The 20,676-nt window shown below is 42.9% G+C and overlaps 1 protein-coding gene across 1 annotated transcript; it reads left to right on the forward strand.

Annotated features, from left to right (window-relative positions):
• Nucleotides 1-1,625: 1,625 nt before the first annotated feature.
• erap1b (endoplasmic reticulum aminopeptidase 1b) lies at nt 1,626-20,020 on the forward strand. Its single transcript, XM_060055125.1, has 19 exons — nt 1,626-1,864; nt 3,955-4,477; nt 4,587-4,725; nt 5,045-5,179; nt 5,579-5,699; nt 6,591-6,742; nt 7,855-7,968; nt 8,761-8,892; nt 10,600-10,731; nt 10,979-11,062; nt 11,461-11,618; nt 11,919-11,998; nt 13,753-13,936; nt 15,309-15,465; nt 15,956-16,140; nt 16,861-17,022; nt 17,200-17,340; nt 17,984-18,065; nt 18,514-20,020. The coding sequence occupies exons 2-19, from the start codon at nt 3,987-3,989 to the stop codon at nt 18,697-18,699; spliced, it is 2,835 nt and encodes a 944-aa protein (XP_059911108.1). The 5' UTR covers nt 1,626-1,864; nt 3,955-3,986; the 3' UTR covers nt 18,700-20,020.
• Nucleotides 20,021-20,676: the final 656 nt, after the last annotated feature.

The raw sequence follows: 20,676 nt of genomic DNA on the forward strand, positions 1-20,676 counted from the left end.
ATCCGTAGATGCCAGAGCGTCCGTGGGCTGGACAAAATAGTTCCGCCCATAATTTCCTAATCCAATGAAAATCGCTAGCAGGGATGCATTTCTCAAATTACACTGGGACCCACCGCGTGCCAGCCATGATGGAGCTATAAAGATCGCAGCATACTCTTTGCGCGGGATACGTTTCTTTCTGGAGAAGTGAAGAGGGTGTCCTACTGAACGGAGGTGGGTATCCTACATTATGTTAAATGAAATGATTTAGTTTAAGTGAATTCCCCCCAAAGTATTTCATTAACATGCTCACAAATGTACTTCAATGTATTTTAATGGTCGCCATAACATAAATTCAGAAGTGTTAATGCAATACTTTGGGGGGAATTCACTTGAACTAAGTCATTTCATTTAACATAATGTAGGATACCTGCGAGAGTATGCTGTGATCTTTATAGCTCCATGACTGGCACGCGGTGGGTCCAGGGGCGTTGCGAGGTAGTGTGGGGGCCCCAAGCAAGAATTCTTAGGGGGCTGATTGTTGACGGGGGGGGGGGGGGGGGGGGGGGGTTCGGAGCGATTGTTGACGGGGGGGGGGGGGGGGGTGTTCGGAGCGATTGTTGACGGGGGGGGGGGGGGGGGTGGTATGGAGCGATTTATTTTTATTTATTTTTTGGGGGGGGGGGGGCTTTTGGGGGCCCTAGTAGTGGCCCGGGGCCCCAAGCAATTGCCTGGTATGCCTAATGGGACGCGGCGCCTCTGGGTGGGTCCCAGTGTAATTTGAGAAATGCATCCCTGCCGGTGATTTTCATTGGATTAGGAAATTATGGGCGGAACTATTTTGTCCCGCCCACGGACGCTCTGGCATCGACAGATACGAATACTTTTGCTACACATTTACCACTTTTAGACGTGTTGCAAAACTACCTGCAAAAAACCCCACAGCTGAGACTTGCAGGAGCAGATTCGAGCAGTTGTAAAATGGATTTGTGCTCGCTCATTAAAATGCTGAATTAACATAGTGTTCTTTATCATTTTATTTGTGAGGAAATCTTTCACAGATGTGCAACTTCTGATGCATTAGTTCAAATTTGGGTTTACGAAATCACACCTTTTGGGCATGTTCTCAGATTATGAAACACGGGTGTGCGAATGTGTTTTGCACCAACTGCGCTGCAATAATTGTAGCAAAAGGATTTGTGCACCTGTAACACAGATTTGCGTACTCGTAGACCCTATTTTGTGTTTACAATGGTATAAAAAATATTTACAACTACAAATGTACTGTTACACATTTGTGACTTTAGAGTACACATGTAAAATAAATATATTCGACTTCAAATTTACTGTGACTTTAGTGTACGCATTCAAATTCTGCAGTTACAGGTGCTAAAGACTTTTGCTACAATAATACCTTCATATAGGAGAGAGGGACAGGCAGATGGAGATCATGGTCCATAAAAATACAAAGAAAAAAAGTTAATAACCAAGAACACAAACTATTGTAGAAAATGTATTTATCTCTTCTAATTATGCTTAGTAATATAACTACGGTTGTTAGTGAGATGGACATATTCATGTGATACATTTATTATTTACCATTTTGAGGCTTTTATTTTGAAGAATACAACACGGAAGTCTTATTTATGACAATGCACTTTCAACTGTGTGCTCAGCGTCTCAAAAACGATCCAACCTTTGAATAAAGTTCAATCACGTTCATAACATACACTAGTTGAAAACTGAATAACTTTAAATTCAGAGATAGACCTGTCTCAAGAAACGACTGTGGTCTACCGCTGGGGACGCTCCAAGCATGCAGTTGACCTGAAATGAATCGTTTGTTTTCACTTTCACTTTCGGAGAGAAGCCGCTGCTCACACAGGTAAACCGTTTAGTTATTATTAATGCAAAATATTAGTTATATAGTCTATAAGTTATAGACTATATATTCTTTTTCAATTCCCTAAAGCCTGAACGAAACAGGCCATACATAGATAGAAATTGCTAAAAGTGCACTCTTGATATGTTCTTGAAATGTAGGAAGCACGAGGGTCCTATACTAGAGAGGCAGTTATGTTTCCCTGTCAGGCAGCATAACTGCTGTTTCTAGTGATCTGATCCGACCTCATATTGGATCAGTCCAACATTGGATCAATCGAATTGATACCCTCCCGTGGCGAAGGGGTGGGTTCGAGGTAGGGGTTGTATGATGTCCCGACGACCCTGTCCGCATGACCCACACACACCTCTTTACTTAGATATGGTCTTTAAACCACTTATATTGTTCACTTTATTCCGTGTGTTACGGATTTGGACTTATTATATCCGTGTTACGGATATAATATATAAAATATACTTAAATATAATATACTTAAAATATACATGTAAATATGTCTCCAAAAACTGGGTGTAATACAATGTTAAACTGTGCTCAATGAATTCCAAATATGTCTAAATCTAGCATGTATGTTTATTAGGTGAGTGCTGCATGCAGAGCTCAACTATTGTTCTTCATAAGTTTTCTTCTTGCTTTCTTGCCTCATTATTATTCTCTACAAACTCTGGGACCTATCTCCTTCCTCAATTTTTCACCAAGAGACACTGTTCGAATTTTAAAATGTGCTGAATAGTTTGGAATCGCGCGCTTCTTTTCAGATTTTTAAAACATTTTATACTTTAAAGATATTCTTCTTTTAAAATATATCTTTTCAAATCTCTTTTATCTTTTTTAACATGGGAGTCAATAGGAGGCCTCTGGTACTTCATCTGTTTAAGACGTAACTAAATCATCCGTTTTTATTACTATCCCTTTTAACGTGGATGTAACATCCAGTTCATACATGTGTTCACAGTCTTGAATGTGGTGGCAACATTCCCTTGGGAATAAAATGATTTCCCATCCTCTTCTTTTATGTTCAGTTCCGTGCCTTATAATCAGTGCCCGATAATTCATTTCAGATCATCTCGTCACCAAAATGTCTCTTAGACAGACACGGGGGTTCTGGAAATCCTCTGCCCACATTCATTTGCAGACAGCTACGAATCAAATATCTGGCCTGACATGAGCTGAAAGTAAAGAGACTATCTGACATCTACTAGTCTTCTCCTTTATATGTTAATGTATGAATTAAAAGTTTGATAATAAAGTGGGTAACCAATTGCCATCAAACATTGATACTTTCACTTTAGGTTGTTCGGATACATTTAATGCATGATCGTGAGATCAGCAGTTTCCTGTTTTGCCTCCTTGAGGTTTTCATGAAAGATGTTGATTTCCGGATCTACCAGTTGTGGACTAGTTGCACTAGACTAGTGGCTAACTGAGTGCTACTACAGATGTACCAAACTGCTCTCTGAAGTGGGGTCTTAGGTACAGCAGCCACTTGAAAAAAATTGAAGGCAGAATCGTCAGTAAATGGAGGTTCCACCGGCTTGCTTGTTTCTTCATAATAGACATTCAGATCATCCCCATATGGCTTTCAATTCTGGCGGCTGCTGCCGCAATTCATGCTTCCTTTTCCACTTTTTCCGACCTATATTTTATAATAGTTTCCTCCAACTGTAAGGCATGTATGTCCTTTAAAGCAGCAGATTGAATCTCAAGAGCTGCCTTTCAGCGGATGGCATCCTAGCAGCAGTTAGAGAGCCAGTGAACCTGACGCAGCTCTTCCACTCCTCAGCTGCTTATCACTCATGGATGTTTAATAATACGTTTTTGCTCCGATGTTAAGCTAGGAGGTAAGGAGCTAATGTGACCACTTGTCATAACAGTAAGAAAAGCACAACGTTGTGTTTTTTTTCAGCAATTGACCCCAGTGTTTTTTTGCCAGAGAAAGGCCCGTAGTGGACCCATCCCCTTAGGCCGTTTATTTTTTCAATGCAGGATCAAACTTTGTGTATTCTGCTGTTGTACCTCACAACCCCAGATTGCTAAAATAAACAGTGTTCTCCTTTTCTTACTGTAACCCGTAGGAGTGGTGTAAACCCAACGTTCCTTCGCCACCATGCTCGCTGTTCCTCTCCTCGTACTCCTCCTGCTGGAGGCCAGCGTTCCCTCCCTCGCGGCACAGCTACCGGGCAGCGACGCTGCCGGGACGCCTCCCCCGGCCGACCAAGCCTTCCCCTGGGAACGCATGAGGCTCCCCCAGACAGTGGTTCCCCTTCACTACAACCTCACCGTCCACCCCGACATGAACACACTCCGCTTCACCGGCGTGGTCCACATCGAACTGGAGGTCCTGGAAAACACCGCGACCATCGTCCTCCACAGCAGCGAGCTGCTCATCTCCAAGGTGACGCTCCTGGTGCCAGGGGGACCTCCGACCCCCCTGCGCTTCCTAGAGCACCCTGCTTCTGAACAGTTAGCTCTTCTTTCCGACCGGGTCCTCTACCAAGGCGAGACGTACGACGTTCTGCTGGAGTTTTCCGCCAACTTGTCAGATAACTATCAGGGCTTCTATAAGAGCAGTTACCGTGCGAGCAGTGGGGAGATCAGGTAGGTGACTATCAGTCTCTGTTGTGGATATACAACAACTTCCGCGGTGATGTTGACCCAATATGTCGATTACAACTGAAGTACTAACAGCTTGACCTCTGTTCCCCAGGTACGTGGCCTCCACCCAGTTTGAGGCCACCAGCGCCCGGGCAGCCTTCCCATGCTTTGACGAGCCAGCGTTCAAAGCTAACTTCACAATTCAGGTCGTACGGGAGCCCCGCCATATCGCCATATCCAACATGCCCAAGGTACATTCAAATTCAAATTCAAAATTCAAAAAAAAATTATTTGTCCCCAGGGGGCAATGAGAGTCAACAAAAACATGAAAACATGAGAGTCAGACCTGCTATCGTGTCCACTCTGTCTGGTTGCTGTGGTGATGTTATTGCTGTGGCCACGGTGGGACCTTGGGGAAAGTGTTACTCTGGTGTCTGTCGACGTTTGTGGTGATGATGGCAGCATATCACACCGCTTTGAGGACCGTGTTGTTGCGGTGATTGTGTGGTTCGACTCGAGACGTTCCTCCTCCAGGTTGCACTTCTCTCACTGCTCCCCTTCCTCTCCAAGATAAACACAGTAGAGTTGGCCGGGGGCTTGCTGAAGGACTACTTTGACACCAGTGTGAGGATGAGCACATACCTGGTCGCCTTCATCGTGTCCGACTTCCTGTCTGTCAGCAAGACCACCCAACACGGGGTCAAGGTGAGCTGGAGGGGGTTACATGATAACTGAGGAATCTTTAAATGGGCATACAATTAACTCTCTAACCAAGTAGCCATCCCATTGGCTATCAAACCAATGAGTCATACAATGGACGATCTGATTGGGTGGTTGAATGTTTCATTGACGCATCTTGTCTGTTGTGATACCTTTTTTATTTATTGATGTGTTAACTGAAACAAAAAGGACATTGATGCACTGAAATTACTTGAGATTACAATGAATTTGATGAAACACAGTTTGCTGATGCTAAATGGACACCTTGATAGCCCTTAACCTCTTCATCGCTAAGTCTGTGGCTCAGGTTTTTTTACGAATATAACCTACCCAAAGTGAACAGAGTATAAGTGTGTGAACATTTGAAAATATGCCATCCCTCAGATTTCCGTTTACGCGTCACCAGAGAAGATTGACCAGACCTCCTTCGCATTGGACGCTGCGGTCAAGCTGTTGGACTTCTACGATGACTTCTTCGACATCCCCTACCCGCTGCCGAAGCAGGGTATGTGGCCTGGTCCCTTGTCGTGTTTGGTGTACAACCCTTTGCCATCATTATAAATGCATTCATAGAACTACAAATATGAACCTTGTGGTTCATATTTGAACCACAAGGGCAAAGACAGGGCAAAGACAACTTTATATGGGTATGAAATAAAGCAATAATAATATGGTTTATATTATAAATAAGAGCTTTGGAGTCTATTTAAATATATATCCTGCTCTAAAACGTTACAAAAATTCAACAAAATATATCATGTATTTAGAAGATGTTGGAAAATGACAATATTACAATAATTCTGTAATGCTTCATGATTTGCTTGATGATTACTCGAGTACACCTCTGCACCCCAAGTCTCACGATCGGAATATTTTTTTTTACATGTAATCAGATAAGATGAGTTCAAGTGAGATGTTATGAAGCCCTTGACTTTATCCCACAATGTATGTGGAACAGAAAACGAGCCTCTAAGAAAAACAAGACTGTAAAAATGCAATCTAGAGGCTCCTTGTGTCTCTGAATGCAGAAAAGTTCACAATGTAGCACACTAGGTTCAGAAAGACCAAAATTGAAGGTAAACAATCCTGAGATGTCTTTAGTAATCAAGAATCCGTTGTGAATGAAACTCTATCCATCGGACACCACCTCCTCCTCAGCCATGCATGGCAGAGTCCTTGTTGGGACTCCTTCTATTATCACTTTAAGTAGGAATAATTATATTCTTTGTATTGAGTGAATGCTAAAAATCATAGTCCCATTTCGTTTTTTCCCTTTTTTCCCCTCTTCAAACAAGTTAAAGCCAGCACAGTCGTAGTGGTATGTCTAGAGTAGATTAGAGAAAATGCAAATGTACTCAAATCGATCCAAATAGATGTTGTGTTGTTAACCCTGCAGACCTGGTGGCCATCCCAGACTTCCAGTCGGGGGCGATGGAGAACTGGGGTCTGACCACCTACAGGGAGGCAGGCCTGCTCTTCCAACCCAAGTCCTCAGCCTCCGACAAGCTGGGCATCACCATGGTGATCGCTCACGAGCTGGCCCACCAGGTAACCTTTCACCTGGATCTTGCATTTCACTAGCTAGGGATATGGAGATAAAAATGAAAAATAAATACTATTTTAAATGTACAATATGCAAGATTTGTTATTTTATGCTAGCTCCAGGCTACACTTTGATGAGGTTAGACATGCGATTCCTGTACGTTGCTGCAGAGTCAAAAAAATTAACAAAGATCCCTGTAGTCTTTAAGTGAGCGTCTACATGAAATAGTTTTCAGCACCTTTTTAAAAGGATAAATATATTGCTGGCTCAGGTATACGGAGCAGTATTATGTACAGTGTGTGTGTGTGTGTGTGTGTGTGTGTGTGTGTGTGTGTGTGTGTGTGTGTGTGTGAAGCTAATATAGGAGATGGTTGTTTTAATTAGCAAGAGCTTCAGGTTTCATGTACCAAAGAGCCATGGCATGATGGTGCTTCATGATGCATCACATGCTGACACACACACACACACACACATTAATTAGCACTTCAGATGGCTGTAGATCAGTCTGATCAGGGTTTGATTTGCTGGAGAGTGCATTGTCTCTACAATCCAAAACCCAATGATCCACCTACTCAGCTAGAATGGATGGTAGTCATTCAGCTAATGATTTTAGCTGAGTGTCTTCTCTTTTTACTTTTTAATTGATATTTTTAATTTAACTATTAATATCATCACATTTCTAAAGCTCTGCTGTGTAACTTTTTCACGTTTCGTTTGTACTTTTGTTCAAGTAGTATTGAAGTTACTAAATGTCTAGATTCAAAGTAGTATATCAATGACTCGATCTACCCAGTGAATCTCTCAAAATTTAATTTGGTCCTTGCTGACCAATGACGATTATTATTTAATAACAAGAGGATGTGATATTAAACGCATACCTGGCAAATATTTAGTAATGGGGAAAACCAAATGTGTTTTAATTTGATTAGAATCATAGCAAATACAGTACATCTCACTACTACATGGATTACAGACTACAGGATATATATAATACATAATTGCTTGTAGTTGCTTTTCATCTGTGAGTAAATTAACAATTTCTCTCTTAAAGAAGATCAAAATGAGTTTGCCATATCCAGGGGTGAGATGGCTAACTGGGTTTCCTGTTGTTGTCTAGTGGTTTGGGAACCTGGTCACCATGGAGTGGTGGAACGACCTGTGGCTCAACGAGGGCTTCGCCAAGTTCATGGAGTTTGTCTCGGTGGACATCACCTACCCCGAGCTTCAAGTGGTGAGAGCTCCGGAGGCGTGTGGTACTCAACCCTTCTACACCTTCTATACACCTTGTACCTTCTATACACCTGGTACCTTCTATACACCTGGCACCTTCTCTACACCTGGTACTGGGTGGCATTTGCTCAGGAGGTAGAGCAAGTTGACTGGTAACCCGAAGGTTGCTAGTTCGATCCCTGACTCCTCCTAGCTGAGTGTCGAGGTGTCTCTGAGCATGGAACCTCACCCTGACTACCACTGACGAGCTGGCTGGCGCCCTGCATGGTTGAATCCGCTGTCAATGTGTGAATGATTGGTTGCAAGTCGCTTTGGATAAAAGTGTCAGCAAAAGCCCCTCAATGTAAATCCCCTAAATGGTACCTTCTATAAACCTGCCACACTGTCATCAGGCGGGAAACTAAGGCCTAAAAAAAAAAAAAGTTTGGTTCCTGTTGGTTGTCAGTTGAGGTCATGGGTAGGAAGGGAATTTATTTTATTTTTTTATTTTATTTTTTCCAGCGGCAGCGAATGATAGGTAGGTTGTTTTCATTTAAAAACGAGAAAATTCGCTCATCCTTGTACAGAATGAAGAGGTGCTGTACCAAAACGTAATTATAGTTTGCATCAAATTATTATTATTTTTTTATTTTTTTTTTATTTTTATAAAGCTCATAAAATAATTTAGGTCGCACATAAATTGACAGGGTCGGTCGGAAACCGGAACCAAACAAATTTTTTTTTTAGGCCTAATTTCACTTCCCTAACCCTCCACCTTTCTGACCTCTTCATTGACTTGTCCCTCCTCCCATAGGATAACTTCTTTCTGGGGAAATGCTTCAACGCCATGGAGGTCGACTCTCTCACCTCCTCCCATCCCGTCTCCACCCCGGTGGAAACCCCCTCCCAGATCTGGGAGATGTTTGATGACGTCTCGTACAGCAAGGTGCCGTCCTTTTTTAACCCTTATCCCGGTGGAACACATTGAAGTCGTCTCAAGGGCGACCGGGAATTATACAACCGAATGTATCACATTTATAAAACACAAAATACAACAGAATGTACCACATTTATATAACGGAATATATAACACAATGTAAAACATTAATATAACAGAACATACAACACAATGTACAACATTTATATAAAAACAAGCAACAGAATGTACAACATTTATAAAACAGACCGTACAACAGAATGTACCACATTTATAGAACAAAAGAATGTACAACATTTATATAACAGAACGAACAACAGAATGTTCGTTCCAAATCTCCCATTTGGTTACCCGTCTCCCCAGATTTGGACTAGGAAGGTGAGACACCAGAATATCGAGTATCGAGGCTAGTATAAAGGGATCAAATTTCCACCTTAAACTCCCAGAGAATCTGAAAAGGACGAAAAGGACAGAAAAAAAGGAATGCCTGTAATTACGACACCGGAACGGGAGGCCAGAGGTTCATGGTGTGTCTGTGTGTGTGTGTTCATTGTGTGTCCGTGTGTGTGTGTGTTCATGATGTGTCCGTGTGTGTGTGTTCATGGTGTGTCCGTGTCAGTGGCGGCTGGTGGTTTTTAAAGTGAGGGTGGAAGGACTGCACGCTTGGTTGCCATTGGTCTGCTTGCACTGTTAGTGGCGTATGGTGGCATGAATATGTGAGACTCAAGTTGTTTCAGGGTGTTTTGGTGAACTACAAAATAGCAGGGATGGATAATTATGTGAATTGATACAAATCCACCAGTGGCAGCATTGTACTTTGAAAGCTGGTGGGCAGCATGTCTTGGACTACAAGGGCAGAAGGAAAGGATGCAAAGCCAATTAGTCAAATCAGGCCTACTCTTGATTTGTAAAAGTAAATAAAAAAATCTGGGCCTATCATTGGGCCTATTTTTGCCCTCAATGACTGAAGCTATTGGTTGTTATTTGGCGATTTTCAGCTACAATTGATTTAAGAAAAATGAAGACAAAAAGGGATGTCATTTAAAATGCATCATGCTCTGAATCATTCACTAACCTCCTTTCCACAATATCAAACAGAAGAAAAATAAGAACATTATTTCACAATTTTTTACATTGGCTGTAAGCCTAACATTGTTTGAGCCAAATGTGGAAGCTAATGAGTGTTTCGGGGAAGTGAATGGGAGTCAATGGAGGCTGAGGGAGGAACGTCCTCCCTGAAGTAATTTTCAATAGGCCGAGGGAAACGAACATTACATATACAAAGGCATTAAAGAAGTCATATTTAAGGGCATTCATTCATTACAGTAGTCTGGGCAATCTAGATTTATTATTCTCAACAATGTTATGTTAAGGCCTAAAAAAAAAAATTGTTTGGTTCCGGTTTCCGACCGACCCTGTCAATTTATGTGCGACCCAAATTATTTAATTTTTTTTTTTTATGTAATTACGTTTTGGTACAGCACCTCTATAATTACGTTTTGGTACAGCACCTCTTCATTCTGTACAAGGATGAGCGAATTTTCTCGTTTTTAAATGAAAACAACCTACCTATCATTCGCTGCCGCTGGAAAAAATAAAATAAAAAAATAAAATAAATTCCCTACCTACCCATGACCTCAACTGACAACCAACAGGAACCAAACTATTTTTTTTTTTAGGCCTAATGTTCTCACTGGTCTGTGTGTGTGAACGCAGGGGGCCTGCATCCTGAACATGTTGCGGGACTTCATGACCCCAGAGGCCTTCAATGAGGGCATCATCCGCTACCTCCGTCGCTACAGCTACCAGAACACCGTCAACAGCCACCTCTGGCAGAGCCTCTCCAACGTGAGTAGGCGTCCCCACCGTCCTCATGTGTGTGTTCTTCCGATTATTATTTTGTCCTCTGCTCGTACTCTCAAAATGATCATGATCAATTACAGTTAATACAGAGAATTCTGTGAGGCTTTCTTTGTCCGACATTGTAAGGCAACAGGATTTCTGGAAGTAGAGGTCAATCGTAGCTAGCTAGCTAACGTGTCCTAGTGTGGTTAGATGCGAGTCAAGGAGTTGTGTGTGTCCCCCCCCCCAACAGGTGTGTAAGTCCGACCAGTTCGAGGTGGGCGGAGTCCAGCAGAAGGCCTTCTGCTCCGAGGGGAAGCTGCGACCCGAGGGCTTTGTAAGTACCGACGTACCTCAATTCTCTGACAACTTTAGCAGCCAGGGAAGTAGAGCGCTTGCCCCCCCATGCTGGGAATACCCATGATCCTCTGCTGAATACGCCTCAAGATCTACGGCACTTACTGTTTTCTCGTTTGTCTGCTTCGATGCTTTAAACAGCAGGAATTTGATTGGCCGGGATTTTGAATATCGTGGAGTGAACCTGAGTACTGACACGGAGGGTGGCAAAATGTCACAGTACTTTCTGCTGTACAACAAATATCCGGCAGACTTTGCATTGTGTGACTTCTTGAATATAAAATATATTAGACTATAATATAAAAAAGAAACATGGGATTTTACTATAGAATTGTAATGATTGTGATTGTTTGAATGTGTGTGTACGTGTGTGTGTAGAAATGGTACACAGACGACGAGCTGGACGTGGGCACCATCATGGACACCTGGACGCTGCAGGAGGGCTTCCCATTGGTCACGGTGGAGGTGAAAGGTCGCGAGGTCAGGCTCCGTCAGGAACGCTACCTCAAGAAGGACGGTCCCGCCCTCAGCGACGGGTAAAGACTACGGAGCTCATACAGGGAACCCCTGTTCGGGCAGGGCCATTATGTCCAATAAAAACGTGCAGACGATCCTCCGGTATTTTCAGTCAACCAAGGTGTAATAAATGAGTAGGGGTCCAACATCGATCAATCGATCAACAGAAAAAATGATTCTAATGTAATTAGAAATTCGACTAATTGAGGACATTGTTAATGTGTATTCTCCTACTTTTACTTCATGGTGTGTTAAAAGAGATGGTTCTTACTGTCATGGTCACCAATGTCTTCATCAGCATTAATGCTGTGCGTCGATAGGTTCCTGTGGAAGATCCCGTTGACCTACAAAACCAGCCACTCAAACACCATCCAACGCTTTCTGCTGGAGAACAAAACTGGTGAGAACCCTGTAACTTTTGAGGTCAATGCCCAACCCATTTCATATTGTGCCACCAAACCGAGAATGATACAGAGTCTTAGTAATCAACTGAATTTATCAAATTAATGAATTATTGTTATCTTAGAAACACATTTAACCACCACAACGAAGAAAACGAATAAGGTTTACTGATCTCTGATCCATATAAGGTCATATGGATGTCGGGGTGTGCATTATGTTTAGTAAACAAAAACTGTGACTTTAGATAGGCTCCGAAATACTTTTATTCAGACCTATGCTTTTAGGGGTGACTAAGGTTCCCAGATTCAAACTAACTTGATTTGGGCAACTAAAGTTGGGTTCATGACACCAAGTTGCTCATTATGCACATTTAATTAGATACAATAAAAGTATACAGTAGAAAGAGGTCAGAAAACTGAATTATTACAGTTTTTCTCGATTGTATACACACAAAATATGGAACTATGCACACAATTCTGAAAATGTAAAGCTCATCTATCAACTACGAGACTCCAGATTGCTTAACTCTAAGCACAATTCCACTGTTTTTTCCCATTTTTGCTGAACTCTAAGCACAAATATAATCATTTAGCACACTTGGTTCACCTGGATCACACTGGCCTTCAAAACGCAACAACTAATTACCAATAAGTCTTACCCACTTCTCACCTGTTCCAACTTAACTGGCAAAACACTTCAATCATGTGTTAGAGCATTAAAGAGGACTCGGTGAGCTCTACTTTGTTGTAGATATGGTCCTTTTGCCTGATCGGGATTGGAGCTGGGATACATACTGATTTACATGTAGATCTGTTTCACCTCATTTATATTCTTATTTTTATTTTTGGTTGGCCTACGAAAAGCTTTTTATGCAATCAGTTCAGCTAAACATTTGACTGTATTACAGTAAAAAAAAAAAGAATTGCTTTGTTACCTTTTTTACTGATTTCATCATTTCATCCCCGAAAGACAGCCTAACATTTTCTTACCGTAGTGCTTTTCATTTTACTTATCAGTGCAATTATTGTACTGTAATTTACCCAAATAGGTAACATTGGTGTATTGTCAGAACAATGTTGCAGCATCAACTATAGATGTACAGAATGACTCTGGGAAGCTGGGATTGTGAGTTTAGCCCATTGGAGCTCATTGGATAGACAAATATGCATTGTATCCTATTCTGATACGATTGTGTCAATGCAATATTTATATGATATATTCACAGTACTGTTTTACAATATGGCATCCATCTTTATACTATATGTACCACCTAATTGCAACTTTAAAAAAGAAAGCTGTTTCTAAACAATTTTATACATTGGAATATGTAACATGGCCTCATAAAGCCAAAACATATGTAAATAGTATTGATGTTGTATTTGTGTTTTGAATTGATCACACCAGTGTTTAATCGATGCTGTCTAAGAGATATTCATTTGATAGCAGTTTTTACTGTTGGGTGGAAAAAAAGTTTTGAGAAGAATTTGTGTAGTTTTGACAAAATGATTAACTCTTCTCAGGTTTGTGTTTTGAGAAATTGAGCTATAGTTTCAGAAAACGTGTTTAAATGATTGAGGAAAACTGCATTGTCATTATTTATTGGCTATTTCAAATCAAATTGGCCGATGGATCAGGACCCGATAAGGGACCACTGACCGAGAACCACTGGTACATGGGCCCAACAATGGCTTCAGTCACACTGACCCAATGGTTTCATGTCTGAGTGGGTCCAACGTGTACCTGTCCCTGCAGACGTCCTGTACCTGGAGGAGGAGGTGGACTGGGTCAAGTTCAACGTGGACATGAGCGGCTACTACATGGTGCACTACCAGGGGCAGGGCTGGAGCGGCCTGACCCGCCTGCTGCAGACCAACCACACGGCCCTGAGCAGCAGCGACCGCGCCAGCCTCATCAACAATGTCTTCCAGCTGGTCAGGTCAGGGCTCCCCGTTTATCGCATTTACACTTCCATTTAGGGCAGTTAACAGACGCTTCAATCCAAATCAAATTACAAAGGTTCATTCACACACGTTTACACACTGACGGTGGTGTCATCCACACAAGGCCACAGACATCTCGTTAGGTCTCTTGCTTGGGGACACCTCGACCCTCAGATAGCATGGGCTGGTGATCAAACTAATATCATTCCGGTTCCAAGACAAACAGCTAGGGCTGTACGGTATGGACTAAAATGTATATCAGGGTATGATCTGAGGCATAGATGGTCAGGATGTGTCAATTTTATCTTTTAATTTCGGTATAAATGCTTCTTACGGGGGTAAAATACTGGTAAGGCAGCAAAACGGCATGAAAAAAAAATGCAAATCTTTTTCTCAAGTTACTTCCATCTCTGAAAAACACTAATGTTTAATAGTATGGATATCTTCGCGGACCTTACCACTTGTGGACCTAGCCGTATAGTTTTGGCATCTCAATTTGGCTGAAGTGTGTGCGGGCAGGTAACGCGTACCTGGGATCGAGTGTTTTGACCATCTCTTTAAAGCTTTTTCTATCGACATTTTGAAAGGGAACCATTTTCTTACACAGGAAAACAGTGACGGCGTTTGTCAACTCGTTCCACCGCTAGCTTTTTTAGTCGTAAGGACTGGCTTTGGAAAATGCCTGCGGAAGTGTTGTGGAAGAGATGCAGAGGGAAGCTTGCGCAATAGCATACTATATAGAAACGTAGTTCCTTTTTCAATTCGGCGCAAAGTTACTGACAGATTTGATAGCGATACTGCCTTCTCAGGCAGTATCGCTATCAAATCTGTCAGTAACTTTGCGCCGAATTGAAAAAGGAACTACGTTTCGTTACCATATTTTCAGTAGTTGCGCGTAACTTTACTTTTTACCTGAAAAAGTAGATACATTACTGTTTTAAGGGGCTACTTACTTTGTAACGCGTTACACACAACACTGTCTACCAGTAACACCGGTCTCACGGTAACGTCAAAATCCATACCGTAGCGCAAATTCACACCGGTGTATTTTCTATACCGTTTATACCGTACACTCCTACAACCAGCTCTACCTCCTAAACTAAGCATAACTGGGATGGCAACTGATTATTATCTATTAATAGATTTTCTGCTATAATAATTGCTATGTGGTCTCTCTCGCAAATGAGATGCCTCTCTGAGACTCACCTGAATAAATGCAAGGTACTTAAAATGAGAACTTTAAGTACTTTTTTTGTGGAAACATACAAAATGCACGTTGTGAATGTACATCGTCAAAATAACAACATATTGATTAATCTCTCTCAACACGCGGGAGAGGGTTAAAGGTGGTATGTGTGTGTGTCCCAGTGTGGGCAAGGTGCCGCTGGACACGGCCCTGGAGCTGTCCTTGTACCTGTCCCGGGAGATGGAGCCCCTGGCGGTCACCCAGGGCCTCAGCGAGCTGGTGCCCATCTACAAGCTGATGGAGAAGAGGGACATGAAGACGCTGGAGAACCAGATGAAGGTTCGCCTGACGCCAACCGTGCATAAGCCCCCAAAAGTTCTGATTCAAGAATAAGCCATTAGTGAAAATACTTTGGCAAAACCCACCCTCTCCCTCACTGCAACATATCTCCAGCAGCTCTCTTGTGCCTTGTTTCACTCAACATAACGATAAACCTAGGTACCTATGCTTGAGAAATGTGCATTTGAGAAATTACATTTTCAGAGAAATGTAATTAATATATGTATGATTTTGTTTTCATTTTCGTTTCTTGAACCGGTTCAAGTCCCTTATACATACTTACTGTCAGTAAGGGGTACACAAACAGTATTGACTTCATTTGGACATCCTGTTGCTGCTGGTTCTGTTCTCTACGGGGGAGCATCCACTGCGTCCCTGGGGCTGCGTGGACCAGAGGGTCGCTGGACTGAACCATTCTGCCGTGGGCGCCGTGTCGCCCGGCCTTCTAACAATGGCTTCAGTTAAAGTGGGTGAAACGCGTTCCTCTCAGGGCTACATCGTGGAGCTGTTACAGACCCTCATCGACCAGCAGACGTGGAGCGACTCCGGGTCGGTCTCTGAGAGGGTGCTGAGGAGCTACCTGCTGATGTTTGCCTGCGTGCGCAACCATCCGCCCTGCGTGGAAAAGGCCAGTAGGCTCTTCCACAGCTGGAAGGCCCTGGACGGCAACATGAGGTCAGTCTCCCTTTACCCGGTCTCCAACCCTGAACCCCTCTCTTTGGTCCCGATGTAAGAGCTATCTGGAGGGTAATCTGTAAGAAAGGTCCACCCGTTACTTATTAGTGAGGGAAATGAGTTTGTGAGAATGTCTGTTCTGATCAACATTGCACCTGCCACTGTATGAGAACATTTTGATTTAAGACCACTCCAGACTCTTTCCGACCCATCATGGCACCTCTTCTAGGCTTGGGCTGTCGTTCTCTTTGAGACCTTCCTGAATGTGTATTGTGTGTGGATGATGGTTTAAGCCGCCGCAACTGGCCGAGTCTGTTGCACACCTGTTTCACATTCAGTCATCAATGTGCACAGGTTAAACCAGGCATCACCACACACACTCGGGGAGATCTCCTGCATGGCAACATGGCGCATTAGGCCATTATGTACAAACTTCTACCATGAAATGGCTTCCTTTGTCTGGAGGAGCCCATTAAGGTCCCCTAGGTGGCGTACAGCATTGGACATGGATGGTTGAACCTGTGCACACTGAGCAATTTAAATCATTATGTTGCTTATAATAGCTGCATATTACAGTACATTATGAATACATTTTTGAATCTATGCAGACGAGGTTCCCCACAGGGTCAGGAATGAATGAACAGTCTTGTTAATGTTTGTCCTCTGCTCAACCTTAGTCCCTGCAGGATGTCAAGTTCTTCTATGTTCATCCCTCTCCAGTCTCCCCAGTGACATCAGCCTCTGCGTGTTTGCTATTGGAGCCCGCACTCCAGAGGGGTGGGACTTCCTGTATGAGATGTACGGCCGTTCCCCGGACACGTCAGTCAAGAGCCGCATAGAGATGGCGCTCTCCATCAGCCCCCTGACGGACAAACTCCACATGTGGGTCTGCGTTATAGACGGTCGGATTGGCAGTAAAACACCGTTCTGGGCAATTCAGTTGTCTTCTTCCTTCCATTGCCTTTCAATTTCTCTGGTCTTTCCATGTCTCCCTTCCCATTGCTGAGCTCTCACTCATGCATTTGTTGATTGTTTTCTCTCTCTCTCTCTCTCTCTCAGCCTGCTGGAGGAGAGTTTTCGTGGGGAGGTTCTGAAGACCCAGGATCTTCCCCATGTGGTGATCGCTGTTAGCAAGAACCCCCATGGCTACAAGCTAGCATGGGACTTCCTCCGGGCAAACTGGCCGGCCCTGATCAAGAAGTCAGTCTGCCTCTCGTCTCATGTCATTCACATGTGTTTGAAAGGGTTGACCTTGGCATGGTGGCTCAATGGTTTGCACAGATCACGTCACTGCAACAAGGACCGGGGTTCGAACCCAACTGGGATCTGTCTGGGGTCTTTCTGTGTCGGGATTATCAGTACACATACCGAAAAGCTTTGCTTTTCCAAAGTGCAGCGCCCATAGTTCAGACCTCTCAGAAAGACGGTCCATCTCAATGGGTAATCCTTCAACACAGTTGACCTGTATAATATACTTATATTTGGCCGGATGCACAAAACATTGGCTTTTAGCATTGGACTGTTCAATGCATATTTTTGACGACTTCTTAAACATCCAAATGTTGAAAACTGTTATATATTAATATAATAACCAGATTAGTTTATAAACCTGCCGCCATCAGTGTTAACTAGCTTCTAAAGAGGAATTGTATCATCTTATGAACACTTTCCATCAGTGATCTACATTTGTTGAGTGATAATATTCATAAGGTTTTAATTTGTGTGCAGTAAATTACTTAATACATTTACTTTTGAAGTAAATTAATTTTAAGTGAATATCTTTGTGTGTGTGTGTGTGTGTGTGTGTGTGTGTGTGTGTGTGTGTTTTGTATTGTCTGAGAAGGTTTGGGGAAGGCTCAAGCTCCATAGCTGAAATGGTGACTGGGGTAACTGACCAGTACTCCACCCCACAAATGCTGAAAGAGGTGAGAACACACACACGCACACACACACACACACACACACACACACACACACACACACACACACACACACACACACACACACACACACACACACACACACACACACACACACACACACATGCACGCACACACTCGCGCGCACACACACACACACACACACACACACACACACACACACACACACACACACACACACACACACACACACACACACACACACACACACACATACACACACACGTAACAAGATTTTTAAACAATATCTGGTGAACACACCTCCTATTTTGTCTACTACTATTGTGTCTTAACAAACCTTCAAAAGTAGCAATTACAAGTTTTCAACGTTTGTCAGAATTCACATTTATCAAGGTTTATCCTTTTAAATCATTAGCATGGACTCGTCTGCACATTGCAATTGTTCTCTCCTTCTTAACACTTATTTCTTCAGGTTCAGGAGTTCTTTGGCTCCCTGACCAAGGAGATGGGCTCAGAGCTGAGGTGCATTCAGCAGACGTACGAGTCCATTGAGTTGAATATCCGATGGGTGGACAAACACCTGCCCCTGCTGCAGGCCTGGCTGGACAAACACACGAGCAGAGGGAAAACGCAACATACTCGACACGAGGACCTTTAGGTCCATCCGTTAACGCTGGCAATGGAAGTGGGTTGCCCACTGTGAAGACTACTGTCTAAATAGACTTTCCCAAAACATCCAACACTTATTGTCCGGCTTAATGAACCATTTACGTAGAAGTCCCACATGGGGCCGCCTGAGTTCCCCCCCCTTTTTTTTCCTTTTTTTTTTTAAAACTCAGAATTCTGAGTTTACGTCAGAATTCTGAATTTAAAGTCAGAATTCTGAGTTTAAAGTCAGAATTCTGAGGTTAAAGTTAGAATTCTGACTTCAAAGTCAGAACTATGGAATTCTGACTTTTAAGTCAGAACCATGGAATTCTGAGAAGAAAGTCATAATTCTGAGTTTTAGAATTCTGAGATTAAAGTCAGAACTATGGAATTCTGAGATTTCAGAATTCATAGTTTAAAGTCAGAATTCATAGTTTAAAGTCAGAATTCTGATATTAAAGTCAGAATTCTGATATTAAACTCTGAATTCTGAGATTAAAGTCAGAAGTCTGAGAATAAAGTCAGAAAAGAGGAAAAGAGCTTGAACGGAAGTAACTGGACCTGATACTCAAACAGTGTTGTCTGGTTAGGTTGAATCTCGTCAGCAAACTTTTGCCTCCCATAGCTTGACCATGCAAACCGCAATGTTAACTCGGATGAGTAAAAACCGACACAACCCTTGAATATTCGGCCTTCTCCAGAGGAGGCGGGGCTTACCTCCTGAGCGCCAACCTTTATTTCCACCACTTCATTCTGATCAACCATAGAGATAACCACCACTGCGACTCTTTACTTGTTGTGGAAGTACCAGAGATGTCAGAGAAGCCAACCCAGAGAACATGTCTGGGTTCATCACATCCTTCGGAGGCGCACACAGCTCGGTGAACTTAACCGTGTTCTCCAGGAGCCCCGTCTGGATTACAGCCACTTCCAGTGCTCCTTGAGGCTGACTCAGGCCCAGTTTCATGACCTGCTAGCTGGGAGCGTTGACAGGATTTCTCACGGGCACACCAACTAAGTGCGTCCCATCCCAGCTGCGGAGCGCCTCTCCGTCTGTCTCGGAATTATTTACAAACAAATCATTTGTTGGCCTTGCTGTTTTTTTTTTGATAACTGTAGCCTATTAGGCTACTCTTTTGATTACCGTCTTGAGTGATTTCGCATACAATATGAGAGCCTAGTTTCTCACTCTTAGAAAAGTGGAATACCTTTGTTTCTCTATAAGTGTATCCTTCTTGAATAGGAGGCTACGCCTGATTATTTGTGGAAATGGTATAAGGTATAAATTATTATGGTGCCAAGGAAAATAAATTTGGTGTTGTGAAATTTGTCATGTCGAATTGAGATGTCATGTTTTTTTTAAATCCATCTTGGAGAAATTAGTAAAAATAACATCTGGATATATAACAATAGCAACTGTAAAATCACCCTTTGGGGAGGGGCCGAGTTGTGTGGGGAGGGGTTGTGTGGTACACCCTTTGGTCTTTCTTGTCTGGAGTACACATGCTCCTTTCTGGAGCTCTTTGGGGAACTGCCAGCTCCAAGGGTTCTCCTACCACGCAAAGCTGCCTTTCTCCGGGCACCGCTGTCGGTTGGACACCTATGGTAGCACTAGTTTGATGGAAGCCCCTTGGTCTTGCACGAAAGCTAGATTGCACTTAATTGTTTTACCCTAAGTAAAACAATGCTGACTGTAAAGCACTGTCAGTTTGGCGCTTCCCAAATGGTTCCACAAACGAGTTCACTGGAGCAGTGACGGTTGTATCCTCATGCAGCTTGCGTTTCAGGGCCCCAAAAATGTCTTCAAGCTGCTTCAAGTGCCTAGACAAATTGAATAGCAAAAAAATTAAAGTGTAAAGGGAACAATTGAAGTCAACGTTTGTTCCTCATTGACTTCCATTGTTAATTAATTGCTTGATGAGCACCTGCAACAGTGGTTATTTTATTGTAACCACTCCAACCTACTGGGTTCCAGGTGTGTGTGTGT

The sequence above is a fragment of the Gadus macrocephalus genome, chromosome 6 (genome assembly GCF_031168955.1).
Source record: "Gadus macrocephalus chromosome 6, ASM3116895v1".
NCBI classification, from domain to species: domain Eukaryota; kingdom Metazoa; phylum Chordata; class Actinopteri; order Gadiformes; family Gadidae; genus Gadus; species Gadus macrocephalus.